The 16,279-nt window shown below is 43.5% G+C and overlaps 1 protein-coding gene across 1 annotated transcript in view; it reads right to left on the reverse strand.

Moving 5' to 3' along the window:
- The window catches only part of carm1 (coactivator-associated arginine methyltransferase 1), a gene marked incomplete in the record, with an annotated part of 17,006 nt that extends 1,627 nt beyond the window's left edge, over window positions 1-15,379 (reverse strand). The window contains 16 exon segments of the mRNA XM_024271862.2: window positions 1-132; window positions 203-271; window positions 1,802-1,879; window positions 3,619-3,731; window positions 3,839-3,928; window positions 4,101-4,238; window positions 4,316-4,405; window positions 4,473-4,558; window positions 4,638-4,719; window positions 6,612-6,702; window positions 7,303-7,480; window positions 7,552-7,662; window positions 7,809-7,913; window positions 8,832-8,938; window positions 9,266-9,391; window positions 15,174-15,379. Of these exon segments, the coding sequence (XP_024127630.1) occupies window positions 1-132; window positions 203-271; window positions 1,802-1,879; window positions 3,619-3,731; window positions 3,839-3,928; window positions 4,101-4,238; window positions 4,316-4,405; window positions 4,473-4,558; window positions 4,638-4,719; window positions 6,612-6,702; window positions 7,303-7,480; window positions 7,552-7,662; window positions 7,809-7,913; window positions 8,832-8,938; window positions 9,266-9,391; window positions 15,174-15,315 (1,738 nt within the window).
- Between the last annotated feature and the right edge of the window lie 900 nt (window positions 15,380-16,279).

Below are 16,279 nucleotides of genomic sequence, written 5' to 3' on the forward strand. Positions count from 1 at the left end.
CATAGTGCATGGTGTTGCCAGGGACGACCATAGGCGAAGCCATGGAGATGGCAGCACCCCCCATAGTGAACTGGTTGGTGACGGGATAGTAGGTACCGCTGCTGCTGGGACCCGACTGACCAGTGGTGGCTCCTGGGAGACGGGAGAGAGCAGGTGAGCGAGCGGACAGCTGAGTGGACACGCCTCCATCACGGGGACTCACCCTGAACGATTCCTGTGCTCATGATGGAGCCCATCCTGGAGTGGGTGTGGTTTACAATCCCTGTGTTCACTGCAAGCAGAGAGAGGAGTCAGCGGTGAAGCCTGTCCTCAGACGAAAAGGAAGGAGCTCACCGACACGAAACGGCAGAGGTTTAAACCCCACAAAAACTGTACACCCCGCGCAGACAAAGACATGCTAGTCCAGTTTATCTGCATGCACCTGCAGAGGAGCGTGGGACCACGTTCAAGATCCAAACCGGTCCTTTAGCTTCATCAGCAGTCTTCCTGCAGCTCTGCACACGTCTTAATTACCCCCAAGTCCCCGAAGGCTCGTCTGCTGCTTAAGCACCTCTCCCAGGTCAACGTGGGATCCAGGATTTATGAGTCGACACTCAGCACTGAGGATGGAGGGATTTTTGAGAAACCAGATTGCCAGCAAAGTTTTGAGATCAAACGTTTCTATGTTGCAAACAAAATGCGAAGTGTTGAGAAAAAAAAATCATAAATTGCACATAAAAATGTTATATTTGCTTTCAAAAAAGTTTTTTTTTTTTTGCATTTGAAAACTTATTTATTTAAAAAAATATTGTTGCGATTACAGCATAAAGGTTTTTAGATGTGTAGTGCCTCATCTCGCTTTCCTCTTTGATTTTGCATTCAAAACCTTCTCCTAACATTACACCACCCCAAACAGCTGGCTGAGGCAGAGACGCCTGATTGGATAGGATCTAGACCAATCAGCAGGCTTTTTGGGGCGGCACAAACATATGTTTTTGAAAGCAAATATTAAACTATTTTATTAGCAAATTATGATTTTTTCCTTAACACTTCACATTTTGTTTGAAACTTAGAACATTTTGATCTCAAAACGGTGACTTTTGTTTGCTATATGGTAGAACAAAAATCCCTCCATAAATAAGGATGTAATGATGCAATCACACCACAATTCAACTTGATTCATGGTTTTAAAGTCACAATTTAGATTTTTTTTTCTGGTGTTTTTTCTGGAGCTTTTGTTAAAAGTTGCGACAAAAATGTTAATTACTAAAGAAAAACTGAATTATTAACTAAACTTCACAATCTTATATTCTATCTTTTTATTGTGACACGTGCACCAAGATAATACAGCACGTCATCAAATACGACGTTGTTGTGCTGTCATTAAACATAAATAGAACTATGAAACCCAAAATGAACTTTTGGTCCTCTCTGAGCACAATAACAAATATTTGGGTATTGATTTGAACATACTTTAGCATAAATCTACATTCTGCAGGGAAAACTATAAATGAATAGTTCCTATAATAATTTTAAAACTTCCTTTGGACATCACCCACACAGGTGTTCTGAAATACTTTTGATTCGCCTTTAGAGATTTCGGCCCCATTTGTTTGTTTTTTCCTACTGTGATGTCATGTTCATTTATTTCTTTTTTTGGCTGGTGGTGGTGTGTGTGTGTGTGTTTCTGTTCTGCAGGTACTGGGTGTGATTGTGCGGGGGGGTGAAACTCTCAGTAAGACAGCAGAATGGTGGAGACAGTCTGCTGTCCAGGACAGAACCACACAGGAAGCAGATGCATGCTGGGAGCTGGGGTTCATACCTAGGGGGATAATGTTGTTGTGGGCCGCTGCGGTGCCGCTGCCGATGACTGTGCTGAGGTCATATGCTGCAGGCATCCCTGAGGAGGAACCACAGTGAAGCAGTCAGACTGAAGAAAACTCACAACCAAACCAAGATCGGAGGAAAACATGACACCAAAGCAACAGGGAAAAGAGTCTGATTATCCTCCAATGGACACAGCAGTTCAGATGAATAATCTACACAGAATCCCTGACAGCATTTATTAGCAGCATCCTGGAGCATTGAGTTGAGTGTACAGTGAGGATAGTCCTGGTGTGAACACCCTGTGGCTTTGAGAGTTCATGGGACATTTTGCTCTTAGGTGCATCTCCTCTGTGAGACATAACTGAAAAAAGTCTGTAAATCCCATTCTTTGAAATAATTTATTCGTAAATTGTTCATGTTTATTAGGTTTTTTATTTAAATCGTTGAAGTTATAGTTACTGCTTAAAACAAGTAGTGAGTTTGTGTCCAATTCATATTATAATCCAAGGTTCTGGGCGGTATCGTCTTTTAGAGGTTAGTTAGGGAGCGTGAGGGAATTCTGACACAACCCTGGTGTTCCTGAAGGTCTGTGAGCAAGTGGTGAACAAACATGGATGGAGAACACAACATGGTTTACTGCCAGCTCCGACCAACAAAGTCAATTCAGTCAGCATTTTTTTAAGAAACGGACGGCGCCATGTTGGAGCCAGAAGACGTCAGTAAGCAGCGATTGGTGGGAGTCAACCCCTCCCACCAATCAGGAGTGAGCTTTGGAAGCATTCTCTGTAGAATCTGTCAAATCAAGCGCTGTGAACATTTGATGTGGGGCCAGGAGGCTCCGCCTACTTTTATTGAGGTATCTGATTGGTCCAGTTAAAACTTAAATAACTTAAAACTACAGAAAAAAAAATCAGGATTATCAAGAAAACGTTAAAAAATGTATCAGATCAAGAATGGTTCTTCTGCCTAACAGAGTAACAACTGTTTATTTCTTTATAGCAGGCTCCTCAAACTACTCCTGCTACGGCCACATAACTTTTTCCTTCACTGATGTGGGGCCGGGGCCGGTTTGTAGGCTAACAGAATTAGAGCTTTCTGTTAGCAAAACACTGTTAGCTAACACAATACAGTGTTATCAAAACATTTTTGCTACCACTGTTAGCAAACAATCTCAAGCAAGATTGGGGGAAATAAATTACGCGTCTCTGATACTGTTCAGGGGCCGGGCCAAATGTGGAGGTGGGCCGTATCCGGCCCGCGGGCCGTACTTTGGGGACCCCTGCTCTATACAAGTCTACTGGACTTTGGCATTGGAGCCAGCAGGTACTTCCTGTTTGGAATGTGAGGGGGGAGAGGTTACTCCGTCCAGTTCTCATGTACAGTCAGAGAGTCCCAGTAAAGTTTGATGCGATGAAAGCAGCAGCTCGTTTCTTGACGTAAACTGGGACACACCTGCAGGTTGCTTACCTGGAAGTGAAAACTTTTCTACATTAGCTGAGGTTAACCCCACAGACGGCGTTCAGATACAGATTCATGTTCAGCTCTTCAAAGATCCTGCTTCCCTGTAGCTGCTCTGAGGTAATGACCCCCCCCAGCACCACCCCACAAATCTGTTAGTGAGACCCACAGCATCTGCAGACTTCCTGCACTAAGAAAGGCCTCAAAGATCTGATCTCCAGGATCCACAAAGCCTCGAGCCTGAGAAGGGAATGATGTCGACCCCCCAGGACAGGCAGTGGGTCGCCCGCGGTCTTTACAGATCTCTCTCTAGAGAACAGGTGGGCTCTGGCTGCAGAGATTCAGGGACTTCACCTGATACCGCCATCCCCTGCCCCATGCTGTAGGCTGCCCCTGTGTTCCACATGTTCTCAGATGGGGAGGTGTAGTGTGAGCCAGGAGGGGGGTTGGGGGTGGTGCCTGTGTACCTGCAGACAAGCACAGCTGTTGGACGCAGAAGGGAGGAAACCTGCTGGCTGAGGCATGCCGGGGGTGCAGCGGACACGCCGGCGGCTTCCTCGCAGCCTCAACTTACCTGAAAAAAGGGTTCTTCAAGTCCAGGAGGTTACTGGACTTCGATCCGGTCTGGTCCACCTGGGCCACAATACTGATATCATAGCTTTGTCTGTGGAGAAGAGATGATTGGATAGATTTGTATCAACAGATCCCTCAGTCATCCCGTCCAAAGTTTTTTTAAGAATTGTATCTTTTATGCAGAAGTGGTTAGCAAGCGCACAGCTATGAGTAAAAACACTGCAGCGTCAGGTGGAGGTTCTGCCCCGCCTGGAGGAACGTACCGTTTGTTGGCCACCAGCAGGGCGGTGCCAGACAGCGTGTCCCCGGCTTTGGTGAAGAGGGGGGACTGCAGGAGACAGCGCACCTGGTACCAGTGAGTGAGCGGCTCCGTGGGGGCCGTGGACAGCCACACCGTCATCCTGCAGGGGGAACGCGAGACACGTCTGAGTGAGCGCCGGCAGACACCTGCGCAGGTGCAGAGCAGCCGCTCACTTACACAGATCCCATGAACGCCACGTCGAACCAGAAGGCCAGACCGTGCACCAGGCCTGAGTGCATCATGTGGAACTTGAAGGGAATCTCTATCCTGAAACCAGACGGACAAACGTCAACGGAAATCAAACGAGCGCCAAGACACAGCAGCAGACGCTCACCTGTACAGATCCTCCTCTTTGGCCTCTAAGAAGTTAACTGTGTATTTGACCGACTTGGCCATGAGGATGCGGATGTCAAAGGTGTCCTGCAGAGAGGAAGCAGAAAGGTTTCTGTGAGTCCCTGAAGATGTTCCGCTCTACAGCAGCTCTGAGACAGACACGTACCACGATGGGCTGCCGGAAATACTCGTCGACGGCCGCTCCTCGCAGGGCCGACAGGTCCACGCCGTGGAAGGAGGGCTGATACCTGAGAGGCATGAACGGACGGCTTTTCAGCTCATTGGCTCCAGAATCCAGGACATTTGGTTTGTGACGGTAAATAAGGACAATGCCACACAAAAGGGCGCCCCCTATGGGTCACCTGAGGCGTCGCCGCTGACGCTTGAACACAGAATCTTTAACATACTGTAACTTTTCAACCGTTTCTAGACGGTTTTCTCCTTCAGAATCTACTGGAATGATCATGTTAATGCTTGACAAGTTACAGTAAATCAAAGAACAGAAACACTGGAGCTCCAGTGTTAAAGCAGGGCTCCCCAAACTAAGATCCGGCCCTCCCCCACGGTTGCCCCGGCTCCCAGAGACCATCAGAGATGCGTATATATATATATATATATATATATATATCCAGCTCATGACCAGGTGTTCTTCCTTTTAGTTTCTCTAGTGCTGATTTATAGTGACAGTGTTGTTTTCTTCTTTTTTGTTCTTTTTACGGAAATATATATTTTTTTCTGGTAAACTGAAATACACCAAAGAAACCTTTCTTTGTCTCTCACAATAATTTTTTCTGTTATTATTTACTGGACAAAACAAGTGTTGGTGTCCTTCATTGGAATGTACTGCATGCATAACACAAAGGGGAGGAGTTCATATGTCCCTCAAAAATACGGTCTATTGTCAAAAGTGTTTCAGGTAAATATATTATTGCTTTGCACTTTCTGGCCAACGTACTGAAAGACTAAACCACACGTGTCAAAGTCAAGGCCCGGGGGCCAGATCCGGCCCTCAGGGTAATTCTATCCGGCCCTCCAGATCATTTTATTGTTATTATTGACCCGATGTTATCTTGAACTTATGTTTTAACTAGTATAATTTTGACTAAATATATTTTTATGGAGAGTAAAATATTGAAAGTTATTTAAGGTTTAAGTTGATTTATTCTGGAATAATATTCCTGCCTTTTTATTATTCATAGTTATGTTAAAAAGTTACAGTTTAAAGTTTTAAAAATTGGCATCCAGCTAGCTTTTTGGAATATTTTGGTATTTACTAAGATATTCAGGCTATTTTGGAGTTTAACTAATATTTCAGCTACATGCTAGCTGTTTTGGCTAATTTAGGCTTTTTTCCAGTTTTCCAGCTAATATATATATACGAGGGAGTCCTCAGACTTCTTATTGTGTGTTTCTTTAGTGTAGATCAGATGGACCTCATGCTCTCCGGTCTCAGGGTGTCTACTCGCGACGTCTTTCTCCAAAAAACAATTTAGATTTCAAAGATCACCACTTTGCCTCAGTTTGATGTTATTGTGAAGGACCTGGAAACAAAATCCCTAACCTGTAACTGTTTTTTAATAATTACTTTGCTTCTTGTCTGTGTTATTTCATTATATTTATTTTAATTCTATGACGTGTCTCGGGTGTGTGTAATTTCTTCCTCTTGACCAGGATTCCCTTGAAAAAGAGATCAGTGGATCTCAATGGGATTTTTTTCCTGGTTAAATAAATAACACTAAAATTTCAGCTACATGCTGGCAGTTTTGGCTAATTTTGGCTTTTTTCAGTTTTTTTAGGCTGATTTGGCATTTAGCTAATATTTCAGCTGGCTATCAACTTCAGCTTCAAATTCATCTTCCAGCATTCACACTAGTATTATCACAGGTAATGGTATTTATCTAGTTCATCATAATGTTAAAAAGTTATGGTTTTAAAGTTTTAAAATGTAGTTTTAGAGTGTTCAGTAAATGTTTATCCTGTTCGATCTAAGGTGTGTTTTAGACTTTTTGCCTCTTGTGTGCTTGAGTTTGACACCTCTGTAGTAAAGGAACACCATAAAGTTGTGATGCAGCAAACATCTGGTGTTGAGACTGCGTGATAATGAACCCCCCATCCCCCCCGCCACACCCCCTGTCCGTACCAGAAGTTGGCTTTAGTGAACTGCTCCATGTAGAGCTGCTCGTCTGTGAACGGAGCCAGGTGGACGTCTCCGATGGTGGGGAACATTTTACCTGGAAGGTACAGTCAACAGTCAACAGCAGAACTCGGCTGCAGAAGATAGCAGACACTGGATTACTGAGAGACAGAGCGTCAGACATGCTCAGAGGGGAAAATGTTAGGACAGAAACAAACATGACAGAAGCAGGAGTCTGCAACACTTAAGGAGCCGGCCGATAGGACGTTCATATGTGAGCCACGGCAGGTGAGACTCTTGGTAATATAGTGCAGTGTACAAACAAACAAGAATGGATGTCAAATTCACATTTTAGTTTGATAAAGTTGTTTTTCCACATCAGGATAATCATTATTGGAACATTCTGCATGGTCACATGACTTTGATCAATTCAAAGACTGGAATGATGGTTGATCACTTTCTGCTGCATCACCTGTGTGTCTGCTGGGATGGACCCTGCTCACGTGCACATATAATAAAATAAACCTTAAACTTAATCCGTTTTGATACTGGTATAGGTCGATTAACAGTTTTCCTCAGATTGATCTGGTTGGATTGTAGGAAAAGAAATCGATTCATGGATTCAATACAACCCCACAAAATGTGAAATAGTTTATACGTTTTGACATGACTTCACCACAGCCTCCTCCACGCTCACCGTTAGGTTTGAGGAACTTCTTGGCGTGCAGGTAGCTCTCCAGCATGCGCTCGTTAAACAGCATGTAGCCCATGGGCTCTGAGATGATGATGTCCACCTGCTCAGGTAGCGTCACCTCCTCCACCTTCCCTGGGATGACCACCACGCGCTCTCCCAGACGGTTACTGTTCACCAGCACCTGTCAGCCAGAGGTCACCAGCATGAGGAGCCTGGAGAGGCTTCACAGCAGGAGGAAATACAACCACGCACCTCGGCGTGCTGAGCCATGGTGCTGGCCTCCACTGCGTACACCTTCCTGGCTCCGGCCTGGGCCGCGAAAAAAGAGAGGATCCCCGAGCCACAGCCCACGTCCAGCACCACCTGCAGGGGGCAGCAGTCAGCAGCAGCCTTAGCTAGAGTAGTAGCAGCAGCTTTAGAGGAGCTACACATGCTTCTGACAGGAGGAACGTGGACAGCAGAAGCTCAAATTTCAATGCTTTCAGAAGCTCCTCATCTCTATTGATCACCTTGTCCTTAAAGTCAGTGTGGTTCTGCAGGATGGCCCGCTGGTAGGTTCCCGTCCGAACATAGTCCTGCATCATGTTCTGCTGCTGGGACAGGTACCCGTAGAACTACCAACAAAAGAAAGGGCAGAGGTCAAAACAGAAGGGGACCTTCTCCATCATCCAGCTTCACACCAGTGCTCTGGTGCTCTCCCACTCCTCTCATGAATGCTGTCAACCACTGAAACATAAGTTCAGCCCCACTAGAAACTAACCGAGACCACCTCCAAAGATGGATGTGAGAGCAGTTCCTGGTCCTGGATCAGGGTCCGATTATACGGGGAAATGAACTCTGGTTCACTTTAGGTGGACCACATGTGTCCAGTCTGAAGACAGCACGAGTTTATTAAGAATATTTGGACCTTATTGTGGAAAAGAATGCAGCTGAACTAGTGCTGCCAAAACGATTGTTTTAATAGTTCACTTTTTTTTCGGTTAGTCGACTAATCGGGTCATTCGCAAACTGGATGTAAAGCACACATCTAAACCATCCTTAGCTTTAAACTGACTAAAAACTAGATATATAGAATTACCTGTGATAATGTTAGTGTGAATGTTGGAAGCTGAATTTGGCGGCTGAAGATGATAGTGCTGATATCTGAAATGGTTAAAGCTAAAAGTTAAAAACACTGAAGCTAATAGCCTGCCAAAATATTAATAAAATGCAAAATTAGTCTAAAAATCCGAAAAAAGCCTAAGTTAGCCAAAATAGCTAGCATGTAGCTGAAAAACTCAAAATTAGCCAAAAACCTTAATAAATGCTAAAATAGTCCATAAATCTAGTAGAATGTTATTATAATTTTCAACTTTACTACACTCTGACTCCATATAATATAAAGTAACGACTAATCAACTATTAAATTAATCGTTGACTATTTTAATAGTCGATTAGTTGACTAATCGTGGCAGCTCTAAGCTGAACAGACGTGAACGTTGTGATCTACAGTACCAACGGGTCCTCCATGTTTTCAGGACAGGTGCTCTCACCTGAAAATACTGCACAGCAGAAGACTCCTCTGTTCTTTCACTGAACACCGACTGCTCTCCAGGATGCCCGCGGCAGTTCTTCAGGAGGTTATAAAACGACTGGAAGTCTGCAAAAACATTTGGTTTTGGTCACTCTGCACAGGAGTTCCCACCTGGAGCCGCCGTTTTCAGCCAACCGCAGGTGGCCACCGTCTGTCATGGTCCTCACTGCAGTAATGTGTGAAGCAGCTGAAGGTCAGCAGCACCTGAAGATGTTTTAGCCTCAAACGTCTTTCAACTCCCTGCCTGCTGACGAACACATCCCTGAGTGCAGCGTCATGTTTCTAACCCTGCTGTGGTAAAATGCTGACTCGTACCTCTGCTGTCCTCTCCTCTGGTAAAGAGCAGCACTGAGGTCGTGACTTCACACCTGCCATCACATGACGCTCACTCACCTGCGGGCGAGGAGAACTGCAGGAGGACGCTGTTGCAGCCCAGAGTGATGATGAAGGACTGCTTCCCCACGCGGCTGCACTCCGTGTCACGGGAAATCGAACACTTGAACACACTTGCCTCCTCTCCTGGGCAGAAAAGGGAACGCTCAAGTGGACAATACACAGCTGACCAAAGCTGGCAGGTCTGCAGCCACTTCACAGGCCGGGCTGAGAGCAGCAGAGAACCGCCGTCACCTCAACCCTTCCAGCTGGTTATTAAGCTGTTGACAGGAAATGACATCACGATGACTGGTCTCTACAGTCAGGAAACCTTACCGACTGATCAATGAGTCTTATAAACATCAATAAAACTAAACTTTTATGTTTCAAACAAAACATTATGAATTCATCCAACAATCCTTCCTGAGGTGGTTTTGCTTCTTTTAAGGATGTGAATGATGGTAAAGACTTGAAGAACCAATCCTTCCATGAGTCCAAAAATAAAGTGAATCAAGTGTTGGGAATTAAAGTCTGATTGATACCTGCAGCAGTTTGTGTTTTCATAAAAACATTTGTAAATAAAAAAAGTTGCATTCCCTGTGATAATGCTAGAGTGAATGCTTTTTGCTGAAAGTAGTCACTGAAGCTTTTTGCTGGAAATGGTGCCCCAATTTACTTTAAAGGCTGAGGGGATTTGATGAAAATACAAAAGCTATTTGCAAAATGTTACATTTGCTAAACGACTGGAAATTTCATTAAAGAACTATCAAAGAGTGCTGAACTTTATCTAATTTCTGAAAAATGTGTGGTAAAATTATCTAAAAAAAATTCTCATACATGCTAATTTAAAAAAACTATTTAGTATGTTGCTAAAATATGAGATAAACTCCAAAAACATCAGAGGATTCAAAAAAAGCTTGCTTGTTGCTTAAATACTAGCTCAACTCCAAGCCTAAAATTCCTCAGAAAACAAAATAGTTAAAAATATTCTCATGTTGCTCAAATAGAAGCAAAAATCAAAACTAAAATAATAAACAACCTAAAATAGAAGCTAAACTCCAATTTTTTTAATTACTCTAAAGATTAAAACATGTTACATGAAAATATTTAAAGTCTTGTTTCTAATCTACTTAATATTTTGAAATTTGAAGACTTTCTCATTCATTTTCTATTAGTCATATTTTGCTCAATATTTCAAGAACTATAAAGTTCATAAATACCAAAAATACCAGCAGTGATGTCCTGAACGAGCTGGACGGTTTCATACCAAGATTGATGAAATCACTGAAAGTGTGATTGAGTTTTATGTGCTAAAAACATACAGAAAGGAGCAGAAGAATCACTATAGTGTGAATGCTGATTAAGCAATCACACAACTACATGAGCTAAACATACAAAGACGAGCTCTTCTGCAAAGCGTCCCCAGGACAGATATGAGATGGTATAAGTGGGCAGTAGGTGGAGCAGAGGGCTCAGACAGAATCAAACCAGCCATGGATAACCCTCGATCACTTCATTGGATTGAGTTTAGAAAAGCTGTCACCACACCAGAGCTTCAGCTGTTTTCTCTAAAACAGACGTGTGTCTGATGTGCTGCAGTTTGGACAGACTTTCGTTGAACACTGTTTGTGAGGAGAAATCCACAGTCACCGTGACTCTCACGGATGAGGTCAAGAACATCTGGACAAAAAGCAGCTCTGGAAACAGACGACACCATCAACCAGAAAGACCCAAGTGGGCCAAGATCATGTCAAAGCAGGGCTGGGTATCGATAATTTCCAGAAACGATTCGATTCACAAGAGCCTGAATCGATTAAATTCTGATTTTTTAAATCAATTTTTTAATTCAATTCAATTTTCAGTTTACACATTTATACACATTTATTTAGAAATGCATGAATAATCTACTAAATGATTTGAAAATATCTATATTAATCTGATCCAGTTCACATACTGTAAATGTATCAGTGAAATAATGAGATTGTTAATATCATCCAGTGTTACATGGATTCTCTAAAGGAGAAGTTCTAACTAAAATGTTCAGATCATTAACATTGGAAACATTGTTCTGCTTCTCCTGGAGGACGTTTCAGTTTGGACACTAGGTGGTGATCACGCTATAGCATTACACTTTATTCCAGAAGAAGAAGAAAGAATGAGGGAAAAAACTGTTTTAGACCAAAAATAGTTACTTTAAAAATATTTTGCTGAAAGAGTTTGTAAAATTCATGTCTGTGAGTTTATAAAGATGTTCATTTAGTCAACAACGTATGTCTAGGTCGACCGAGCGTTAGCATTATTTGTGTCGTATGGGAAATTCCATTAAACGTTAGCGTCAAGCTAGCGGACTTTAGCTTTTTGTGCTAAATTGATTTCTATTTCTTATAAATCAATTTTTTATCTCTTAAGCTTAAATTGATTTGAATCAACCAATTTTATGAACCCAGCCCTAGTCAGAGCAGCCAAAGACGAGACTCCGCCGACTAATCAGCTCCTCCTGGGCTGTGAGGACCATCCTGCTCCTCGGGCTGCAGTATTATCTGCTTCACAGACGTACAGTAAGTCTGCATCTTCAGCCCTTTAGTTACTGTCATGACTGCAGGTTTAAATTAAGAATGCAATCAAGTGGTTTAACACTGAAAAAAGCACATTTTAGAAGTTAAAAGTCAGTAAGAAATCCAGAAGAAGTGCTGAGCGACAGACACCAAAACAGATGAGATTCTAGTGTCGTCCTGAACAGTTTTAGTCACTCCATCACTGTGAACAACCTTCATCTGGAGGCCTGTCAGACTGGATCCAGCTTACATTAGAGTTTTTTATAATAAACATCCACATTTTATCATCAGAACATGATAGAGTCATAAATAAAAAGACTTTGTGAAATTGGTGACATCTCCGTATCCGGCGTCTGGAGAAGCGAAAGGAAAAGTAGTGAGCATCGTGTCCCAGTTGCCTTTAAAATCCAAGGCACTCTATAGTCCCGCACTATTTAGCTTTTTAGTGGTTAGGACGGGATTTCGGACACAACCTACGTTTTTAAGGCTAATTTGGTATTTAATTAATATTTTAGCTGGCTATCAGCTTCAGCATCTTCATCTATCAGCACTAGCATCTTCAGCGGCCAAATTCAGCTTCCAGCATTCACACTAGTATTATCACAGGTTATGTTATATATTTAGTTCATAATTATGTTAAAAAGTTAGTTTTAAAGTTCTAAAAATGTAGCTTTTCTGTGTTCCATAAATGTTCAATCTAAGGTGTGTTTGGCCCCCTGTGTGATTGAGTTTGACACTCCTGGTCTAACCAATCAGATGTGGTTAACGTCTTCGCTCCCTTGTGTCGACGTGGTTAAAAAAGTCTCAGGTTCAACAGAATGTTTATCAGTGTCACTTCATGCAGAATCCGGAGTCGGATTATGTAAACAGTGCATCCAATTATTAATCTAGAAAGAGAGTCTGTCTAGCATCAGTCCAACGGCATTTTCACTACATCTCCCATGATGCATTGGGTTACTGTGCCAGCACCACTTACTGCACTGCTGTTAACCGTTGACCTTTTTATTGAGGTGGTCAGTTTATAACCTGCACTGCAGAAAAAGCATCATGCAAATGTCAAGCAAGAATGACCGAGTAACAACTTTACTTCTTTGGCTTCTCAAAACCAGCAGGTACTTCCAGTTAGGAACGCCAGGTGGGAGGAGTCACTTAGACCAGTTCTCACATAAAGTCAACGGTCTGTTCTGGTATCTACTTGATGAAATCAGAGGTAAACATGTAAGTTCTCCTTGCAGGTTTGTGAGCACAAAGGCAGAGATTCCAGGGTTTGGTCCAAGTCCTCTTCCTAGTAATGTCTGGTTGAAGGACAAATTCTATTTTAGACTTCAAGATCTTTTGAAAGAGGAAAAAAGATTCCATGCAAGTACCGTGATTTTCATACTGTAAATCACAGCAGTCGAAAAAGGTGCGAATAATAATAATAATAATGATAAAATGATACAATTATAATTATATAGAGCAACTTCTTCACACTTTTGGGAAAAATGTGAAAAAAACGATATTTCATCTTGAGGGGTAAATCACAATAAGGCAATAGATAACAATAGACTGAATACATTCACTGCAGATGCTTATTTAGCTTCATGAAACAGGAGGAATGTAGTATTTTAATACAACAAACTAGCATCTGTTCAGATAACCACAGCATACAGAACATGCAACAAGTCATCGGAACTCTTTAAATCACTTCTAATCACTAAATCTGTTGAATTCTTCATCCTCTGTCGCTTTACGCCCGGCGTAAAACTGAGCAGCACTTCTTCTGGGTCAGAAGAAAATTATGATACACACAACCTCTAACACAGAGGTGTCAACTCAATCACACAGGGGGCCAAAATCTAAAACACACCTTAGGTCACGCACGGGTCAAACAGGATAAACATTTAATGAACACTCTAAAACTACATTTTTAAAACTTTAAAACCGTAACTTTTCAACATAATGAACTCATTATGAACCTAAATGAGCCAAAACAGCTAGCATGTAGCTGAAATATTAGCTAAACTCCAAATAGCCTAAAAAATCTTAGTAAGTACCAAAATAGTTCAAAAAGCTACCAGAATGACAATTTTTAAAACTTTAAAAACTGTAACTTTTTAACATAATTCTGAATAACAAAAATGCAGGAATATTATACCAGAATAAATCAACTTAAACCTTAAATAAGTTTCAATATTTTACTCTCCATAAAAATATATTTTGTCAAAATTATACAAGTTAGAAATGAGCACAAGATAACATCGGGTCATTAATAACAATAAAATAAAATGATCTGGAGGGCCGGATAGAATTACCCAGAGGGCCGCATCCGGCCCCCGGGCCTTGACTTTGACACGTGTGCTCCAACAGTTCATGTTATTAAAAAAAAATAAAAATAATGTGACCAATACTCAAAATAATAAAAAAAAAATAAAAAATAAAGTAAAAGAAACGTAGCCATCAGACACCTTTAATAATAACTAAAGCGATGATCCCCCAAATGAAATGGGACATGTGTGATAGTTCAGACCTCCTGGAGGACCGCTGCCGCCTGAATCCAGACTAGTTTCTCTTTTCCACATTTTTAGTTGTGATGTTTGTCTTTCTGTCCGGATGAGTGGACTTTGGCTCAGAAAAGGCTGAAACACGGTTGTAGAGGAGGTTCTGTTTACATCTGCGATGCTGAGGAACCAAAGGGGGGGGGCTTCGCAGGGGGGTCGGGCCGGCGGGAACCCGCTATTGTTCCAATGAGAACAAAGATGAATGCAGAAGTGTGTGTGTGTGGGGGGGGTCCCCTTGAAACTTATCGGAACCGTCAGAACACCTGAACCCAGCCAAAATGGACCGAAAGTCCGCTTCTGCAGACCAGCGGGCGCGTGGCGGTTCTGCGGACCGGCGCGAAGCCGCTGCGGCTCCGCTGGTGCCCCCTCCCCGCCCCGACTCACACACAGCGGCAAAACCGAGCTAAAAACGACGCCGTTCCTACCGGGGAGAGCAGATGCGCGCCGGACCGGACTGAGGGGCGTTTAGGGGGGAAATCCCAAACTAATCCCGCCGTAGACGTGCACGTACGGAGTGCGTGCCGGTCCACACAGGCCGTCGGCTTTGTCTGAGCCGCGTTCACGTTCCCGCGAGCGCTCCGCGCCGGAGGTTGACTCAATTCTAAACTCTCACTGGGCGCGAAAAGTCGTGGCTGAGCGCGGCCGGAGCCGAACGCAACACGAACCGCGCGGGAGTGTGGGAGCCCCCGCGGTCCACGCGGGGGGCTGAGCGCTTTCTTTATGTGGGATAGCTCGCGCGGCTAACCCATGCAGCGTTAGCCGCGCGAGCGTTAGCACTGCGCAGATTTACCGAGGCCGAGCCTCGAGGAGCCGCTGCGGCCTCCAGACACTCACCATTGGAGAGATTGATGAGGGCCGCGTCCGGCGAGCTCTTCACCTCGAGCCGCAGCGGCTGCTGCTCCGAATGCCGCTGTATGTCTCCATTTGCGTCTCCGATGGAGAGGAGCCGCACGCCGGGGAACACAGACGCCGCCATGTTGGAGCTGTAAGCAGACACGGCTGGATGGCGCGCACGTCCGCCCGCGCACCGCTCTCTGCCGGACCATAAGCTGTGGTAACAGCTCCACCAGCTGGTTGGAGCTGGTACTGCATCAACTGAATAGAATAGAATAGAAGAGAAGAGAAGAGAAGAGAAGAGAAGAGAAGAGAAGATTTTGATTTGATTTTAAAATGCCCTTTATTGGACCATTCCAATATTTACAAATTAACCCACATGATAAAAGAAAAGAAATAATGATGACATGAACTCTGGGGTTCAAAAGGAGAAAAGGAGTTCCCCATCAGCAGTCACATGACACAAAACTTTCTCTACAGCCCAGGTTTGGGAGAATTCCTTCAGCCTTTCAGTCACTCTGAAATAAGCATATTCCACGCGTAACCGTGATCTTAAAAGAGCATAAAACATCTGTTGGACATCAGCACATCCCTCAGAGTTTGCCTGATTACGTCTGGTGAGCCAGATTGCAATTTTAGCCGTAGCAAATAGGAAATTCAACAGTTGATTTCTTTTTCTTTTTGCATTTGTAAATACAGGCCCGTACACAAAGAGGGGGAGAGAAAACACCTCTCCCAACCCGAGACACCATGCAGTCAAGATGCTGAAAAGAGAAGCCAAGCGGTTGCACTGTGCAAACAAGTGTGTCAGAGTTTCAGTCTGGTCACAGAAGTCACAGCGTTCTGATTGTGTTGGATCAAACCGTGCCTTGTATCTGTTTGTGGCTACACATCCATGCACAATCCTCCACTGGAGATCAGCTGCACGCTTTTCAACAGGGAACCTGTACAGGGACTTCCAGCGTCCTCTTGGAGTCGTACTGGAGCCGAACAGCCCAGCCCACCTCGATGCTTCCAGCTCTGTCAAGGACTTGAAGTGTCTTATTTTGATGCAGAGGGTGTAAGCAGCCTTCCTGTGCAGGGTCTCAAAGTTAACACCTTTTGAC

Source organism: Oryzias melastigma, linkage group LG8, assembly GCF_002922805.2.
Source record: "Oryzias melastigma strain HK-1 linkage group LG8, ASM292280v2, whole genome shotgun sequence".
Lineage (NCBI taxonomy): Eukaryota > Metazoa > Chordata > Actinopteri > Beloniformes > Adrianichthyidae > Oryzias > Oryzias melastigma.